General features: G+C 45.1%; 1 protein-coding gene across 1 annotated transcript in view; it reads right to left on the bottom strand.

Annotated features, from left to right (window-relative positions):
• CACNA1D (calcium voltage-gated channel subunit alpha1 D) overlaps positions 1-20,108 on the bottom strand; it is a 462,312-nt gene that overhangs the window by 160,466 nt on the left and 281,738 nt on the right. The window contains exons 14-18 of the mRNA XM_040359270.1: positions 19,079-19,286; positions 10,588-10,708; positions 6,515-6,629; positions 1,786-1,855; positions 539-587 (exon numbers count right to left, since the gene is read on the bottom strand). Coding sequence (XP_040215204.1) covers positions 539-587; positions 1,786-1,855; positions 6,515-6,629; positions 10,588-10,708; positions 19,079-19,286 — 563 coding nt within the window. The remainder of the gene's footprint in view (positions 1-538; positions 588-1,785; positions 1,856-6,514; positions 6,630-10,587; positions 10,709-19,078; positions 19,287-20,108) is intronic.

The raw sequence follows: 20,108 nt of genomic DNA on the forward strand, positions 1-20,108 counted from the left end.
TATCCAATTTCCTTCGGATCAGGATTTTTTTTTAACATCCATTAGAACAAATTGGCCCATGCATTATAAGTTTTTTTTTTTTTTTGCCTTCCTCTGGATCAACTGTGGGCTTAGGGCTCTATATATACAGGTTTTTAAATTATTGTTATTTTTTTATTGGATGAACTCAATGGTATTGTGCCTTCTTTCAATCTGACTATTCACAACAGACATTGGGGGTTATTTACGAAAGGCAAATCAACTTTGCACTACAAGTGCAAACTACAAGTACAAAGTGCACTTGGAAGCGCAGTCGATGTAAATCTGAGGGGTAGATCTGAAATGAGGGGAAGCTCTGCTGATTTAATCATCCAATCATGTGCAGGCTAAAATGTTGTTTTTTATTTTCCTTGCATGTCTCCCTCGGATCTACAGCGACTGCTCTTCCAAGTGCACTTTCAGTACAATTTCAAGTGCACTTTTTACTTGTAGTTTTGCACTTGTAGTGCAAAGTGGATTTGCCTTTTGTAAATAACCCCCATTGTATTACTTATATTACCTGGCTCTGTATTTTGATTTTCTTCATCATTTTCTTCATCAACTTTTACCTAAAAGGAAAAAAAAAAAAAAACAGACAAAAAATTACTGACCCAATTTCCTCCTGGTTCATACAGTATGTGGTAACTAGAGTTGGGCGAACAGTTTTAGCCGAGCAAAAAATGTTTAAAGAAATGGCGGGGGTCCTCCTCTACTCCATACCAGGCCCTTTACCAGGTAAGGGGGTAGAGTGGCAAGACGGAAGCCTTTTCTTACAAAACAAGATCCAAGCCTGGCTAAATTTTGGAAAAGTCCCCCAAAAGCATGGTGGGAAAAAGTGTTATGGTCTGATGAAACCAAGGTTGAAATTTTTGGCCATAATTCTAAAAGTGTCGTGTTTGGCGCAAAAACAACACTGCACACCACCAAAAGAACACCATACCCACTGTGAAGCATGTTGGTGGCAGCATCATGCTTTGGGGCAGATGGAACAGGGGACTTAGTGAAGGCAGAAGGAATTATGAACAGTTCCAAATACCAGTAAATATTGGCACAAAACCTTCAGGCTTCTGCTAGAAATCTAAACATGGCTGCATTCACACCTCCGCGACAAGATACGCCGCGTACGCGGCGTATTTTGCCGCGAGTGTGTAACTTTTTTTATTTTTTTCAACAAAGCCTTCCCATTGTTTTGTATGGCTGAACGCCAATGCCGCCTGAAAAAAAGGGTCCGGGACTTTTTTTCAGTCTATGAGATGTGAACCATCTCATAGACAGCAATGGGAATTCTCCCCTCCAGCGGCACGAGCGTCCGGCGTTTTGTCGCGGAGGTGTGAATGGGGTCTAAGAGGAACTTTATCTTTCAGCATGACAACGACTCAAAGCAAACATCCAAATCAACAAAGGAATGGCTTCACCAGAAGAAGATTAAAGTCTTGGAATGGCCCAGCCAGAGCCCAGACCTGAATCCGATTGAAAATCTGTGGTGATCTGAAGAGGACTGTGCACAAGAGATGTCCTCGCAATCTGACAGATTTGGAGTGTTTTTGCAAAGAAGAGTTACCCTTTAAGTGGTTAAATTATACACCAGGGTCCGGTAGGTTTTAATTACTTGAAGAGGGCATTCCAACTGGCACTGCTGAAAGTGTGAGCACTTGGTGAGTATCCTGGCCACTGCTTTTGAATAGCACTGTGAGGGTTGAGAGGTCGCTCTTCAAGGTCTCCTTGATACACTTCAGGATTCCTGTTAATCATAAGCAGTGTTCTTACCTTTGCATCATTTGCTTTTTTACGTTCGTTTTCTGCCTTTTTTTCCTCTCGTTTCTCCAGACTTTCTTTCCTGCAAATGTGATTTATGTTTATTATATTTTTTCTCAAAAGCACAAAAAAAGTCAAAAGAACACTGCAGTGTTAATGAATTCAAAGTACAGAGATCAGTAAAATTGTACAGACAGATCTATATGGATAACGTTCAGCATCTCTACTTCTAGCTAAAGTATATATACATTGAAATGCCATAAAAGTAACTCTAGTCAAAATAATTGTATTTTATCTAAATGCAGTGAAGATTAGTAAGAACCCCTGTTAGGTGTTTGTTGCTCTCTGTGTTCCCATTGGGGAGATTCACCTTCTTCATTTGTCTTAAATCTAAATCATAATTTTTAAAGAGCAACTGTCATCTCTGTCCTACAGTGTCTCCTCCTCTGACCCGCTATTGGCTCACCGACAGTCCAATTCACTTTAATGGGATGGCTGGTGATGCAGCAGTGACACAACAAGGTGAGGGACGTTAGCGACAGCAGGTGAGTGGATGCCCGCTAAGAAGCGCTGCCATGATGGATCTAAAATGACAGGTGCTCTTAAAATGTATGGACTCGTTCTTCCTGGTAGTCTTGTGCACATTTTCTGGGGGGGGGATTTCTCAGAACTGGTGCAGACAGAATCTGGAGCAGATGTGCATGGCAGCCAATCAGCCTTTAGATTTCATTTCAAAGTTTAAGTAAACCAGCAGAAGGTAGAAGCTGATTGCATAGCTCCCAACTGTCCCCGATTTGGAGGGACTGTCCCTGATTTGTCCCTCTGTCCCTCATTCCTCCTAATGTGTCCCTCATTTTGGTCTGATCTATATAGATGTATACAAAAGGCACTGTTTATCTATCAAAAAGTGTTTTCCAGTGCTAAACCTTTCATCCAATTTCTAAATTACTGCATTTGTACATTCCAAAAGCCAATATAAAAGAATAGTACAGTGGAACCTTGGATTACGAGCATAATCCGTTCCAGGAGAATGCTCGTAATCCAGAGCACTCGCATATCAAAGCGAGTTTCCCCATAGAAGTCAATGGAAATGAAAATGGCATGCAATACCGCATGTGGCCAGAGATGAGGGGGCGGTGGAGAGCCTCAGAAACACTCGGAAAGGCCCGAGGACAGCTTGACTGAATTCAGAAAACCTTGGGAACAGAGGACCGGATTCAGAAAGGACTTACGATGGCGTATCTCCATTGCATTGTAAGTCCAAATGTGCGCCGTCGTATCTATACGCGTATTCTTAAAACTAGATACGCCTGAAATTTGCCAAGATACGACCGAAGTAAGTCTCCTACGCCGTCGTATCTTGGGTGCATTTTTACGCTGGCCGCAAGGGGCGCTTCCGTCAAATATGCAAATGACCTAGATACGCCGATTCACGAACGTACTTGCGCCCGTCGGATTTAGCTACGTCGTTTACGTTAGACTTACGTCCGGCGTAAAGTTACCCCTGCTATATGAGGCGCAAGTAATGCAAAGGTATGGACGTCGGAAACGTTGGAACAGCGTCGTATTTTACGTCGTTTGCGTAAGTCGTACGTGAATGGGGCTGGGCGTAAGTTACGTTCACGTCGAAAGCATTGAGCCGACGTATCTTAGGGAGTATTTGCGACGTGATTCTGAGCATGCGCGCGCATGCGCCGTTCAATCGGCCATGCATTTACACAGGGTCACGCTTCATTACAATACAACATGCCCACTGCCTTGCTACTTTGAATTATGCGGGCTTACGCCGGCCCATTTACGTAACGCTCGCGTACATATGGGAGCAAGTGCTTTGTGAATACAGTACTTGCCTCTCTATGTTACGCCGGCGTAGCGCATATGAGATGCGCTACGCCCGCTCAAAGATACGCCGTTGTATCTGAATCTGGCCCAGAGTATTTCCAAGGTTTTCTGAGCATTTTCAAATGGCTCCGGTGCCCCCCCCCCCCGAGGCCAAACGTGGTACTACACACCGCTTTGGCTTGAATCCTGCTAGTTTTGTGAGACAACACTCGTAAACCTAGTCAGGATTTAAAGAAAAATGCTCGTATTGCGAAATGCTCGTTAACCGCGTTACTCGGTTCCACTGTAGTGGTAAAAAAAAAGCACTTGTGGGTTTAACCAATCTTGTTTTTTGTACAATTCTCCTTTAAGGGGGCGCGGCAAGGGGTGTGTCCTATGCCTGCATACTTTTGCTGATAGGTGTCCCTCATTCCCATGTCAAAAAGTTGGGAGGTATGTGATTGGTTGCCATGCTCCAGATTCAGTTTGCTCCAGTTTTGATAAATTCCCCCCTCTGTGTTATAACAAGGAGCCAAATTAGCGCTCCTAGTAAGCGCAGCGATTCAGATCTACAGTCAGAAATTAAGATACATATTGCACTTTGGATTTCTTTGATGCGGCTCCAGCTTTAGCTGATATAAATAGTGGGTGCTAGAAATGTCACTGCTGAATAGGTTGGCACTTAGTAAATTAATGATAATTACAATAATCATCTATACAAGTCACAGGAGGTGTCATTTTCCCTTCTCAGTGACACTTCAGCTAAATAACCACTACAAGACACAGGTACCGTTTACTGTTTTGCGATACAGCAAACCTGAGGCGGGAAGTCGGTTAATACCATTATTCCCACCTGCGGATCAGGGGAAAAGAAAAATCAGAGCAGATCATTTACACGCTGCTTCTAAGCTGTGTAATTCCTATCAAGTTCAGCCGTGTATAGCCCCAGCGAGTCTCTGAGGAGATTACCTCAGCCTCCGGAGATAACAGTCAGAATAAGGTCACAGCAGAGGGGGACAGCGGCCTGGAAGAGCGCACTTTCTTTGGGATCTGTTTTGTAGTCATTATGACTTCTAATTACAAGCTGATAAATAATATAAATGATATGCAATGAGAGCTGCAAAGTTTTTTGTTTTTTAATATGCCACTTAGAAGAGATTTAAATGAATTGCAATTTGCTTCAATTAAAAAATAAGGGTGGGGTTAAAGACAAAATGCATCAATCTATGGGAGTGCAAAATCTGGTGCATGGTAACCAATCAGCTTCTAATTTCAGCTTGTTCAATTAAAGTGACACTGAGGCCTCGTACACACGACAGAGTTTCTCGGCAGAATTCACCGAGAAACTCGGTCAAAACCCGGATTCTGCCGAGAAACTCTGTCGTCTGTACAGTTTTGGCTCGATGGAGCCGCCGAGGAACTCGACGAGAAAATAGAGAACATGTTCTCTATTTTCTCGTTGTCCGCGTTGTTCTATGGGAGAAGGCGGCCCGCCGAGCTCCTCGGCGGCTTCATCCCAAAACTCGACGAGGAACTCGACGTGCCAAGCACGTCGAGTTCCTCTGTCGTGTGTACGGGGCCTAAGGCTCGGTTCACACCTATGCGAATTGAATGCGAGTTTCCCCGCATCCAATTTCCATAGCAGGAGAATGTGACTGGCTCTCTATGGAGTCAGTTCACATATCTCCACAGCAGGTCCGGTACGGTGTGCAGGAAAAACGTGTGCTTTTTTTGGTGCGTTTTAGGTCCGAATTCAGCCCAAAATTCAGGCTGAAATCAGACCTGAAATGGTGAACCAGCACGCACCGGACCCCTGCTGTGCGACGGATGCAGTGATCGTATGAACCCAGCCTTAAGGTTTCAGTATTTTTTAATAAATAACAAATATGTCATACTTACTTCGACTGTGCAGTTCGAGTGGCCCCGATCCACCTCTTATGGGGGTCCCTCGGCAGCTCTCGTGGGTCCCATAATGGAAATGTGACACCATAAGAGGCCTATATAAATCGGTGCGAGCGGGCTGCGCCGCCACTAGTAATAGAGCTAAAAAGAAGATAGCGGCAGCCAGCCCCAAACAAGGCACCGGAGAGCGAGCGGGAGAAGAACCGGGGAGCGCTGAGATGACAGCGGGGAAGATGGAAGAAGACCCCCCCGGAGAGTGGAGAAGACCCCCCGGAGAGCGGAGAAGACCCCCCCGGAGCTGACTAATAAATTATTTTAAAACCCTGTGTTGTGTGTTTATTTTCTTTTACACTTTTCCTCCAGGTGAATGGGTAGGGGTACAATGTACCCCATATTCATTCACCTAGGGTGGGGGGGCCGGTATCTGGGGGCCCCCTTATTAAAAGGGGCTCCCAGATTTCGATAAGCCCCCCGCCCGCAGCCCCCAAAAACCAACGGCCAGGGTTGTCGGGAAGAGGCCCTGTCCTTATCAACATGGGGACAGGGTACTTTGGGGTGGGAGGGCCGCAGGGCGCCCCCTGCCCCAGAGCACCCAACCCCCCCATGTTGAGGGAATGCGGCCTGGTACGGCTCAGGAGGGGGGGGCCCTCGCTCGTCCCCCCTCCTTTCTGACCGGCCGGGCGGCGTGCTTGGATACGCGTCTGGTATGGATTGTGGGGGGACCCCCACGCCGTTTTTTCGGCGTAGGGGGTTCTCCTTACAATCCATACCAGACCTAAGGGCCTGGTATGCCCCTAGGGGGGAACCCATGACGTTTTTTTATTTAAAATTTGGCGTGGAGTTCCCCCTCATACCAAACGCCGCGGCTAGAATTGGCGGGAATCGAAGTCAGATCCCCGTCGCTTCTATGACGGCTTGTTCCCATCGCGTCGCTGGCTCCCGCGACGGGGCTCGTAGGTGGTTAATCTCGCCGAGAAAGGGAGCGAGATTGACACAATATCGCGGTCACCTACAGTACCTTGCACTCTTTTTCTTCTCTTTTTCCTCTGCTGCCTCTTTCTGAGCAGTGTTTAGGCTCTCCGCGTCTGCCAGGTTATCCACAGCAATGGCCAAGAAGACATTTAGTAGAATATCTGATGTGCAAAAGTTTAGGAAAGTAACCCTTTCATATATAGTCTACTCATCCAAAGGTTTCAATAAACAAAACATTTGCAATTATAAGCCTGAATATGGACATCTTCAAGTACTGCCATTCAGTAATGATTTATTACTGACTCTGAACATTCATTGTGAGAACTAACAACTACAGGCTCATTAAAGACCACCAGTCTAAACAAAATGTTTCCAAAGTTTCAACTAACAAAACTTCAGATTTATTTGAGTTTTTAAGCCCTTTTTTAGGGCTGAAAATACCCCTCTCGGCTTATACTCGAGTCAGTGTACCTTGGGCGTCCATTTTTTCAGTTTCTCAGCAGACACTGTGTTCAGTGTTCCGCCTATCATGGACCTTCTCTTGTCCGAGGATAAAAGAACGTCCGTGATAGGCGGAACACTGAACAAACGCCTATCACAGAACAGGACAGGACCAGGAGAAAGCCGCGAGTTTTAAACAATGGACAATAATTTCAGGTACGCTGCAATGTGCACAGTGAGGTTGTAATGGGCACAGTGAGGTAATAGGCACAGTGAGGTTGTAATGGGCACAGTGAGGTTGTAATGGGCACAGTGAGGATTGGCACAGTGAGGTTGCAATGGGCACAGTGAGGATGGGCACAGGGAGGTTGCAATGGGCACAGTGAAGTTGGGCACAGTGAGGCGTGCAAATGGGCACAGTGAGGCGTGCAAATGGGCATTGTTGACCCTCTTTTCCGCTTACAGTAGCTACTGCCTTCTTACCCTAGGCTTATACTCAAGTCAATAAGTTTTTCCATTTTTTTGTGGTAAAATTAGGTGCCTCGGCTTATACTCGGTTTGGCTTATACTCAAGTATATACGGTAATTAGGATAGAACTGTTTTTTTCATTCTGGAAAATATGTCCATATAGTAATGCGCATGTTCTAAGTACACGATACTGTTTAATATATCTGAGATTCTATTCAAGTAGCAGTAAATTTTAGGGACTTTCAAACAAAATCAATTGACTCATTGATGGCAAGTTCGAATGCACTGGCAAACAATTTTTCAGAATTTCTTTTGATGTATGGCCAGCTTATGTTTGTGTTTCTGGGAGAGCTGCAAATGTGCTAATTAGAATATGTCCTACACCTGACATTATGGCCAAAGAACACTTAGGGCCCTTTCACACGGAGCGGATCAGTAATTATCCGCTCCGTGTGTCCGCAAAGCTCAGCGGGGATCCTTCGTAAAATCCCCACTGAGCTGGCAGCTGTGCAGGGACCGCCCTGTGTTTCCTCCGCTCTCCCCTAGGGGGGATCGGACGAACACGATCCGATCCGAAAAGGCAGACGGAAGAAAAAAAGGGTTTCTTCCGTCCGCAAATGCGGATCTTTGCGGAGGCGGACAAATTACGGGTTTTAGCGGATGTTCATCCGCTGACACCCGTAATCACATAGGGACCCATGCATGTCCCGTTTTCATCTGCAAACGGACGGATGAAAATGCGGACATACGGTCCGTACGTGTGAAAGGGGCCCTAACACGACAGCTGCAAAGCCAGAATATCAGACATATGGGTAATGCATTGTTGTCAAGGGGTCAGCTGACTCAGAGGTTGATTAAGGGCTCTTTCACACGGGCGGACCGATCAGCAGCCGCGGATGTCAGCGGTGACATGCCCGCTGACATCCGACCCGCCAAAGTGTGACGGAGGAAAACCCTATTTTCCATCCATCTGGCAGATTGTCTCGGGTGACAACGGACTCTACGGTCCGTCGTTATCCGATCCCCCATAGGGGAGAGCGGCACTCTGACAGGTCGGTCCCTGCACGGTGTGCAGAGACAGACTTGTCATCTGTCGGCTCAGCGGGGATCGACGGAACGATCCCTGCTGAGCAAAGCAAGCCCGAAAACGGTCGGCCCGTGTGAAAGAGCCCTTACTGAAACTATAGAGAGCAAAATCTGGTGCAGCTGAGCATGGTAGCCAATCAGCTTCTAACTTCAGCTTGTTCTAGGGGTTGATAAGGCAGTTGTTTTCCAGGGTAGCTAATTTTAAAATATCTTTAAATTAACAACATGTCATTTTTTAATAGCATCAAGAAGAAAGACACCTAAGTTGGTAGGCTTTGTTAACCACTTAAAGACCTCAGGTGTTTTTCAGATTTGGTGTTTGCAAGACTAAAACAGTTTTTTCTGCTAGAAAATTACTTAAAACCCCCAAACATTATATATTTTTTTTTTCTAACACCCTAGAGAATAAAATGGCGGTCATCGCAATACTTTTTGTCACACCGTATTTGCGCAGCAGTCTTACAAGCGCACTTTTTTTGGAAAAAATTCACTTTTTTGAATTAAAAAATAAGACAACAATAAATTTGGCCCAATTTTTTTATATATTGTGAAAGATAATGTTACGCCGAGTAAAATGATACCCAACATGTCACGCTTTAAAATTGCGCCCGCTCGTGGCATGGCGTCAAACTTTTACCCTTAAAAATCTAGATAGGCGACGTTTAAAAAATTCTATAAGTTGCATTTTTTGAGCTACAGAGTAGCTCTAGGGCTATAATTATTGCTCTCGCTCTAACGATCGCGGCGATACCTCACTTGTATGATTTGAACACCGTTTTCATATGCGGGCGCTACTCGCGTATGCGTTCGCTTCTGCACGCGAGCTTGTCAGGACGGGGCGCTTTAAAAAAAAAAATTTTTTTGTTTTCTTATTTAATTTTATTGATTTTATTATTTTTTACACTAAAATATTAAAAAAAAAAAAAATGATCACTTTTATTCCTATTACAAGGAATGTAAACATCCCTTGTAATAGAAAAAAGCATGACAGGTCCTCTTAAATATGAGATCTGGGGTCAAAAAGACCTCAGATCTCATATTTAGGCTTAAATGCAAAAAAAAAAAAAAAAAAGGAAAATTTGTCATTTAAAAAAATGACAGAAAAAAAATTGTCTCTTTAAGAGGCTGGGCGGGACTGACGTTTTGACGTCACTTCCGCCCAGCAGAGCTATGAGGACGGGTGGGGGCCATCTTGCCCTCACTCAAGTCCTCACTCTCCAGGCGGCAGCATCGGATGTCCTCCGCCGCTACCGACGGCTCCGGTAAGCGGCGGAGGGCGCGGAAAAGCGGCGGGAGGGGCCCCTCCCGCCACCGATAACGGCGATCTCGCGGCGAATCCGCCGCGGAGACCGCCGTTATCGTTTACACGGCCGCCCGCTGAAAACATGGATATCTCAGTTGTGGCAGCAGCTGCTGCCGTTACTGAGATATCCATGTTTAAAAAGAGGACGTATATATACAGTGGGGGGTCCTTAAGTGGTTAAAAGCAGCCAATCTCAACAAAATAGTAAAAAAAGGGCCTTACTGCCCAAGGACTTGTATACAGTATACAGTATGCATGCATATCTCCCACCCATCCCAGATTCCCCAAGACTATCCAGGGATTGCAACAAAATCCCAGTGCACTGTTGATCTGGGCTGTTTCCCACAATCCTGCCGATTGTCATGTGGGTGGCTGCTGCAGGTCCAATGTAGTTAGACTGACACTTTGTGCGTTGACTGCAAGCTGCTTTGTCAGCTGTCTGCGCCCACTTCCCTGGAAGCCACCAATCAATCGACGCAGTGCGCCACGCTCAGTCAGCACAGTTAGTGGCGTTGATGAAGGCAAGTGAAAGGAAAGAAAAGCTACTCTTTCATCCCAGGTCTGTTCTCCAGGAGATTCAGCTGAACAGGCCAGCGGGTTGGAACCCTCAGGCATCCCTCATTCTCAAGGCCTAAAACTGGGAGGTATGATGTATGTGTTGGCAGATTGCTACTGTTTAAATATGAGTTGCTCCTTACAAATACCTTTCAATACACATGACCATCTATGTAGACCTGGAAGAACCATATACCAGTGTTTCAGAATACAGTTGGAAAAATCAGTTCAGAAAAAAAGTCACTGTGACCGTTAGGAAGGATACAGTTACCACAGATAAACAGTATGATAAAGTATACACAGACAATCATTCCTGAAGATGCGGGTCCACCATAGGCCATAATACCATCATACATAACAGCATTCCAGTCTTCCCCCGTTAGTATCTAAAAAGACATAATCATAGTTAATTATAACATAATCAATGTATAATCATTATAAAAGAAAATTATTACAATCGACAATATTTTGCTTCAAGACTATCTCTATGGATAGAAAATGTTATTATTTCATTACTTAATTCATGTACGCTAGTTCTAGCTAGGAAATGCCACTGTGCAAGCTGCAGATGGATGTGTGTCACTGTATGGACTTGTTTAATATAAAAGGGATAATGGTACTCCCCCATTAAAGGACCAATATCCCAGAAAGTCACTATCTGTTTCTATTGTCTGGTAGAGCTGTCTAAATCTTAAGGACTGGAGAGAAAAACACAATTACCTAGGCAGGTAAACAGCTTCTTATATGTATTTGAATGCTGTATTTTGCTTCTTGCTTGGAGTTTAGCTTTAAAATTAAACTATAACGTTTTGAGAACAAAGAGATAGCCGCTTTAGGCCGGTCTAATGAACTGTGGGCCAGATTCACAAATGAGATACGACGGTGTATCTCCTGATACACCGTCGTATCTCTGTTTCTACCTATGCGACTGATTCATAGAATCAGTTACGCATAGATAGCCATAAGATCTGACAGGTGTTATTGTTTTACACTGTCGGATCTTAAGATGCAATACCGCGGCCGCCGCTGGGGGGAGTTTGCGTCGTAAACCAGCGTCGGGTATGCAAATTAGGAGTTACGGCGATCCCCGACAGTTTTTCGCTACGTCGCCGCTAGTCTAGTTTTCCGTCGCAAAGTTAGTCGTTTTTTTTGGTGCCTTAAACTTTACACAGCAATCGTATTGCTGTGTAAAGTATGGCCGTCGTTCCCGCGTCGAAATTTAAAAAATAACGTAGTTTGCGTAAGCCGTCCTGGAATACGGAATTACGCTACGCGCTTCGCCGTTCAAAAAATTACGTCACGGCGCGCAAAGCACGGCGGGAGTTAAGAAATGGAGCATGCGCAGTAGGTCCGGTGCTGGAGCGTGCCTAATTTAAATGGCACACGCCCATTTAAATTGGCAAGTGCTTGGTGAATCAGGCACTTGCGATGAAAAATTGTGGCGGTGTAACGTATCTACGATACGTTACGCCGCCGCTGCCCTATGTGAATCTGGCCCTGTGATCTTTCTTTCAAGAACCAAGGGTGCCGGAAATGCACGTAGCAATTAGAACAAAGGATATCTTGGACAGCCGCACTCCAAACCAACATAGCTTTATTATAAAATGGGAAACAAGCACTACAAGCCACAGCAACGGAACTCAGGACAGCTGACGCGTTTCACACTACACTTAGTGTTTACTCATAGCTGATAGCTCTTGCAGACCCTGATCACAACAGGCTCCAATCACTAATGATTTGTTGTCCATCTACTTGTTAATTGGATTTCATTCATCACTTGTTTTTGATCACATGTTCAGATAGGATTGGTATATGTATTAGAAGTGTTTTCTGTGTCAATCAGCTATGAGTAAACACTAAGTGTAGTGTGAAACGTGTCAGCTGTCCCGAGTTCCGTTGCTGTGGCTTGTAGTGCTCGTTTCTCATTTTATAATAAAGCTACATGGGTTTGGAGTGTGGCTGTCCAAGATATCCTTTGTTCTAATTATAAAGTTTTGAGGAAGAATTTATTTTAAGGATTTTTTTCCTTGTTAGAGCAAATTGGTTAATGCTTTTCTCTGGGTCAACTTCAGGTCTGTAGTTGGTTGAACTCAAAAGACGTGTGACTATATATATATATATATATATATATATATATATATATAATTTTTATTCTTTATTTAAGAAAGGGTTGCATCACGAAAATCAATAGAAATATAATATACAAGTCATGGTCACTGGAAGGAACAGAATAAAGATTGCAATACAATGTTAATAGATAAGTCCTAAAGGCATGACCAATACCAACTTTCAACAATACCATAAGGCAATTTGTACATGTATAGCAAAAGATATTATCGAAGAGGTAGGTAAGGTCATGGACCAAATGTTGCGATGTCACCCAATTTTTTTCAGTCTGGAAACAGGAAAACACGGATCTGGGGAAAATTCCTCAGAGTAACAGAGAAAGAGGGATGGGGATGGAGGGAGGGGGTAGATGGAAACAGGGTCTCCCAGGGAAACACATAGGTAGATTCAGGTAGATTGGATTACATTTAGGGCGGCGTAGTCTAATGTTTTTAGGCTACGCCGCCGCAAATTAGCTAGGCTAGTAGTGATTTTCAATCAACTTACCTGCTAATCTACGGCGGCGTAGCCTAAAACGAGCGGGCGTAAGGGCGCCTAATTCAAATGACTTGGAGGGGGGCGTGTTGTATGGAAATGAGGCTTGACCTCACGTTTTTTGACGTTTTTTGCTACTGCGCATGTGCCGGGCGACTACATTTCCCAGTGCGCATTGTGGCTAAGTACGCCGTACAGGCCTATTGATTTCGACGTGGACGTAAACGACCTAACTCCCGATTCGCGGACGACTTACGCAAACAACGTAAAAAATTTGAATCTCGCGGCGGGAACGGCGCCATACTTTAACATTGTTATTCCACCTCATAGGTGGAATAACTTTAGGCCGCCTAAGGCCTTACGGAAACGACGTAATTCGACTGCGGCGGGCTCGCGTACGTTCGGGAATCGGCGTAAAAGCTCATTTACATAATCTACGCCGGCTGCAATGGAAGCGCCATCTAGCGGCCAGCAGAAAATTGCAAGCTAAGATAGAACGGCGCAAGCCGTCCTATCTTAGCTTTGTTTAAGCGTATCTCTGTTTGAGCATATGCTTAAACAAACGCTGGCGTAGATTCAGAGTTAGGTCGGCTAGGTCGGCTTATCTACTGATAAGCCGGCCTAACTCTAGTGTGCAGATCGGGGGGGGGGGGGGGCTTAGCTCACCAATTGGGTAAAAAAGGAGGAAGAAGGGTGCCAGCCCAAGATACATACAGTATCTGGTCAAAACATGAAAAAACACGTCCTACTGACCCCCACCCCCCCCCACCCACACTACATGAGGAATGGGGTGGGGGGCACTTATAGCCACTGGTTGTAGTTGGAGGTGTATTTAAAGTCAGTCCAATAAAAAAAAATTGCCAAGTACAGTAATTATGACTACTCGCTGCCTGTAAATGTACTGCATGAAAGACAGAAGCAAAAGAGAAACCAGAGGCATAAATGTTTCCCTGCTGCCCCTACAAAGTACCACCTGAGGCAATGTTCAACTTGCTTTTTGGCTGGCATGCCTACCATATGGCTCCCATCAGGAGTGATATAGCCTACAAAGTATATTACAAGTGATACTACCTTTATAGTACATTACAGATAAATTATTCCTTACCTGGTCTAATAGAAGCCAATACGGCTGTTGACAAGAGCTATTCTTACTCTGTATGCGTGCTTTGTTTGTGTTTATAGCTAATTAACTCTATGATCTTTCATCGTTTGTGCAATCCATCTGAATGCAAGCCATTGTGGTGGATGAAAGAATGAGAGCAGGCTAAATAAAATCAAGCTTTGTTTCACGAAACAGACATCTCATGGAACACAAAAATAACATTACTAGTGAGACAATCAAGAGTTACGGGTCTTAAAAAAGACCAGGAATAGTAATGTGGCTATAAAAAGAAAGCTATTCCGTGTTTGCTCTGTTCAGAGTCACTAAATGGCTCTAAAAATACACAACTGTGCATGTGTATATTTAACATTAGCGCTGAATTACTGGTAAAAGAATACGTTTTATATGCTGTTATCTTGAATAAAACAACAGCATTCTCTAAGAATAAAAGATAATTGGAAAAAAAAAATCTATCCATAGAAAAAAATAAAGCAGTAATCGTATTCCTACAAAAGAAGGAATGGATATAGAAGGACAAAGGACTAAGTCAGAAAAATATATTCAGACCGATATAAAGTCAAGGTAATGAGATTTCACCCATGGCAGCCAATGATATTTGAGCTTTATAGACTATCTAGAACCAATTTTTTTTTTTTTTTTGGGGGGGGGGGGGGTGGAGGGGATGGGGAAGAGAGCAGGAAAGCTTATAACCACTTTGATGTTTTTTTTTTTGTCATCTATGTCACCACTAGGGACATTTTTCCTTACTTCCTGTCCTGTTGACATGGGGTCGAAGGACAGGAAGTGATGGGTAATTTGGGAGAGACAGCAACCAAAGCACTTATTTCAATAAATGGGAAGGGTTAGGTTTTCCTTGATGTTTTTGTCTTGCTATCCTGCTAAAACTTCAGTTGCTACCAAGCAAGAAAGACTCTAAGGCCCCGTACACACAACCAGTTTCCTCGGCAGAATTCAGCTTCCGACCGAGTTTCTGACTGAATTCTGCCGAGAAACCCGGCCGTGTGTACACTTTCGGCCGAGGAAGCCGACGAGGAGCTCGACGAGGAAATAGAGAACATGTTCTCTATTTCCTCGTTGTTCTATGGGAGCTCTCGGCCCGCCGAACTCCTCGGCGGCTTCAGGGCTGAACTGGCCGAGGAACTCGATGTGTTTGGCACGTCGAGTTCCTCGGCCGTGTGTACGAGGCCTAAGGCCCCGTATCACACGACCGAGTTTCTCGGCAGAATTCAGCCAGAAACTCGATCGGAGCCGTATTCTGCCGAGAGACCCGGTCGTGTGTACACTTTTGGCCAAGGAAACCGACGAGGAACTCGTCGAGCCAAATAGAGAACATGTTCTCTATTTCCTTGTTAGTCAATGGGGAAACTTGGCTCGCCGAGATCCTCGGCGGCTTCACAAGGAACTCGACGAGCAAAACGATGTGTTTTGCCCGTCGAGTTTCTCGGACGTGTGTACGGGGCCTAACAGGGTCAAAGACAGAAAAAAAAAAATCTTAAACTTAAAAAAAGGTAAGATAGGGTTTATTTACTATGTCTGGGGAGTGCAAAATCAGGCTCACTTCTGCATAGAAACCAATGAGCTTCCAGGTTTTATTACCAGGCTTTATTGAACAAGCTGGGGTTAGAAGCTCATTGGCTTATATGCAGAAGTGAGCCTGATTTTGCGCTTTCCAACGATAGTAAATATAGTATATAAAAAGAGTGGTACTACTGCGCTACCAAATAAAAAAACAAAATCAGAAAAAACCCAGCAAAAAATATCAAATGATAAGAGCTGCGTATCAATAGAGACCCATGACTAAGTCACGTGCCGAGTGACGTAACGCGTGGGGGAGGAGCCTATGTGACGGGATTACGATCCTAGTGAGGAGACCATCACACTGAGCGGCAACCTGATTCCGAGCCTGTGTCAATCGGCGGATTTGTGAGTGTACACACAGTCGGTGTAGTCCCTTGTCCACCATCCTTGTTATACAATATTGCACTAGGAGGCTTGTCCTCTCTTTTTTCTCTTTCCTACATATTGGAGTTCTCTGGCTGGATCTTTGGGAAGGTCGGTTTTTGTCTATGAGAAGCAGTGAGAAGGAGACGCCAGCTGATTACCTGCAGGGCTGCATATGGGTCTACTCCGCTTAACCCATTATGAACTCACTGTGATATTCTATTAGACAGAGTGTATTCTTTCATAAGTGTTGTTGTTTCCTAGTAACATTTTTCACTGTTTTGATTAATACTATTGACACTCATTGTATTCACTTAGCAATAGTTGATATTAGCGCAACTTTATTCTCTTACTCAGTAAATATAGTATAGTATATAATAGTAAACCCCATTGTGTACTTACAAGTGGGGTATGCCTGTATTGATTTGCTCATCTCTATTTTACATTACTATTTTAAATACCACCAAACGTATCATTGTATGGAAAATTTGAAAAACAAAGCATATCTATTAATAATTATAAAGATGAACCTAAGTTCACAGCCAAAAAAACATATAAAATGGGAACTGTTCTAATCCTCAAAACATGTTTAATTCTGTCCAGCCAGCTATATGGTTCACAGATCTTAGGCACACTGTTTAGCTAGGTGAACAGGGGCGGCTGGTGAAGTTTTAGGATGGGGGGGCCCCAGACCCCGCCCTTCCTTTTTGACCCCCCCCACTTCCCATAAGCCCCACCCCTTATAGAATACTCACTCCGTCACCTGTATTCCACTTGCTTCCACCTGCAGCACAGAGTATACAGCCCCAGCATCGCAGCACAGAGTATACAGCCCCAGCATCGCAGCACAGAGTATACAGCCCCAGCATCGCAGCACAGAGTATACAGCCCCAGCATCACAGCACAGAGTATACAACCCCAGCATTGCAGCACAGAATCGCAGCACAGAGTGTACAGCCCCGGCGTCGCAGCACAGAGTATACAGCCCCGGCATCGCAGCACAGAGTATACAGCCCCGGCGTCGCAGCACAGAGTATACTGCCCCGGCGTCGCAGCACAGAGTATACAGCCCCGTCATCGCAGCACAGAGTATACAGCCCCAGCATCGCAGTACAGAGTATACAACCCCAGCATCACAGCACAGAGTATACAGCCCCAGCATCGCAGCACAGAGTATACAGCCCCAGCATCGCAGCACAGAGTATACAGCCCCAGCATCACAGCACAGAGTATACAGCCCCAGCATCACAGCACAGTACATTTTACCCTCCTCCCTGTACAAATTACACCCACCTGTACATATTACCCTCATTCCTGTACATATTACACCCACCTGTACATATTACCTCCCCTGTACATATTACCCCCACCTGTACATATTACCCCCCCACGTACATATTAACTCCCCTCCCTGTACATATCACATCATCCTGTACATACCCCCCCCTCTTCCCTGTACATATTAACCCCTCCTGTACATATTTTCCCCCTCCTTGTACATAGTACACCCACCTATACATATTACCCACTCCTGTACATATTACACCCACCTGTACATATTTCCCCATCCCCCTGTACATATTACCCCCCCCCGTACATATTTCCCCATCCCCCCCTGTACATATTACCCCGTTCCCCCCTATACATATTACCGCCTCCATGTACATAATACATCCTTCCTGTGCATATTAACCCCCCTGTACATATTAACCCCCCCTGTACATATTACCCGTCCCCCCATGTACATATTACCCCGTCCCCCCATGTACATATTACACCCTCCTGTGCATATTAACCCCCCCTGTACATATTAACCCCTCCTGTGCATATTAACCCCCCCTGTACATAGTAACCCCTCCTGTACATATTAACCCCCTCCCTGTACATATTACCCCCCCCTGTATGTAGTACATCCTCCCTGTACACAATACCCCCTCTTGCCCACATTTACACATCCCTTCATGTATTGCATCCTCCGTGTACATATGCCTGGTAGGGGTTAAAGCTGATGCTGTCGCTGACTCACATTCTCTCCTCACATTCTTGAGATCACTAATCTGCTGACCTGTCAGTTCCTCGGAGTACACAGGACAGGACAGCAGAGCTGAGAAAAGTCACATGGCATAACAAGTCCCTGAAGTCAAGGCTTCGCAGAGAGAGGTCTGAATCTGCTTACCTGGGGGCAGTCACAGCGCGAGAGATGTCCACCTGGAGCACGCCTATGTGTAGGAGCTGGAGGACAGGGAGGAGGTAAGCCAGGAGGAGGAAGAGCTGCTCCGTACTGCCATAGCGAGTGACGCTACTGCTCTCCACAACAGCAGTGAGCCGGAAACCGGAAGTGACGCGGCAGTGGCCGCAAAAAGCACCACCCAGTCTTCATCCGTCCTCAGACTCCCCGCCAATCAAAAAGTAGAAATGGAGGCCACATACAAATCAGTGAGGAGTGGGAGTGTTTGCGGGCGCAGTGCTTGCGCCCTGAACCCTCCCTTAACACGGGCAAATCAGCTTCCTAGCTTGCAATCAGCTGATTGCAAGCTGGGAAGCTTCCCATAGACTGCCGTGTGTCCGGCGCCCGGACGCTCTTAAAGTGACCTTTTTTTTTTGTCAAAAGCTTGGGGGGGCGGCGCCCAGGCGCCCCCTATGGATGGGCCGCCACTGTAGGTGAATGATCTCGTTTCACTGGTATAGATAAACAATTCACCCTGGTCACCTACTTTCCCCCAGTCTGCTTATTGGTCAATACAGTGACCTTGTCATTTCTGGGCTCTCAAATTTTTTAAGCACGCTCCCTGTGTTAAAATGTGAACTGTGTAATAGAATAAAGCCCAAGTGGTGCACAAAGCATGTATTTCATGGCTGAGTTCTGGTTTATGGGGGCACACATGAAGCTAATACAAAGATAGATTACCGGCACATATACTGTGTTTAAAAATGCATGTCATAAACTTTTTATAATTGCCTGAAGTTCAACATTAATGCTTTATTAGTAGAAAGCAATATGTTTAGAGGTAATAGAATGCCCTTTCAATAATATCATAATAGCAAAGATACATTATAGCAAAGATACACCCCAAAAATTGGCGTGTGTTACCTGAAATACTGTCAAAAGAGACTGAGGAAAGTTATCAAAAGTGCTTCTTTTCGTCTGTGTCTCATCAAAGTTAAACTTGCCACCAAAGAGCTGCATCCCCAGCAAAGAGAAGATGATGATGAAGAGGAACAGCAGGAGTAACAAAGATGCAATGGATTTCATGGAATTTAATAGGGATGCTACAAGATTGCTGAGTGAAGCCCAGTGCCTGAAAAAGAAACAGCAAACACATTACCATAAGGAAAGCAAATTCTTCCTTCCCTTACTCCCTTAGACTGTATGTGAGCATTATACATAGTAACCTACTTTTGTATTTGAAGAGAGGATCATGCTGTGTTAAAGGGGCTCAAATCATCCTCTTTAGCATATCTGGAATCATAGTAATAGAGACATACCAAGAGGAGAACAGAGCCAGATATATTTGGTCCAGCCAGTAAGGGGGCGCACTGCACTGTCTGTATATAGGCACTGCCAGATGGATCGATTGCCCACCTGGAGGCACCTACACAGTTCCAGCACCAATGTCACCAAGCAGAGCCAGTTCAGTTAAGGCGCTTTGTGTTCCTCTAAAGCAGGGGTGCCCAACCTTTTCAAGAGCGAGGGCCACTTAAGCAACTTGGTAACCAGTCGAGGGCCACAATGAGCGGAGCTGGCGGATGACAGATCACGGATACTCTATAGGCCCTCCGATCCGCCCAGATGGAAGGGGACGAATTTCCTTCTGTTTTTCAGATTGGAGGTAGGCGGGCGTAAAACGGACATCTGTCGCTCTATAGAGGTGATTGAGGGTCCCATTTGGTTGGGCTGGTCATGTGAAAAAGGGCCTAAGACTGCTTTCACACTGATGTGCTGCGGTTTACCCACACCGTGGGTGCAACGTAGTGCACCTGTGTCTATCCTGCGGGTTAGCTGAACTTTGTCATAGACTCCGCCAGTGGCAAAAGCCGACGCTGTAGAGGATGCATCGGCTTATGGGGCTCTGCTCCGCAGCCGTTTTCTTCCTCTACCACCAGCTTCATTCACAACACTG

Source organism: Rana temporaria, chromosome 7 (assembly GCF_905171775.1).
Source record: "Rana temporaria chromosome 7, aRanTem1.1, whole genome shotgun sequence".
NCBI classification, from domain to species: domain Eukaryota; kingdom Metazoa; phylum Chordata; class Amphibia; order Anura; family Ranidae; genus Rana; species Rana temporaria.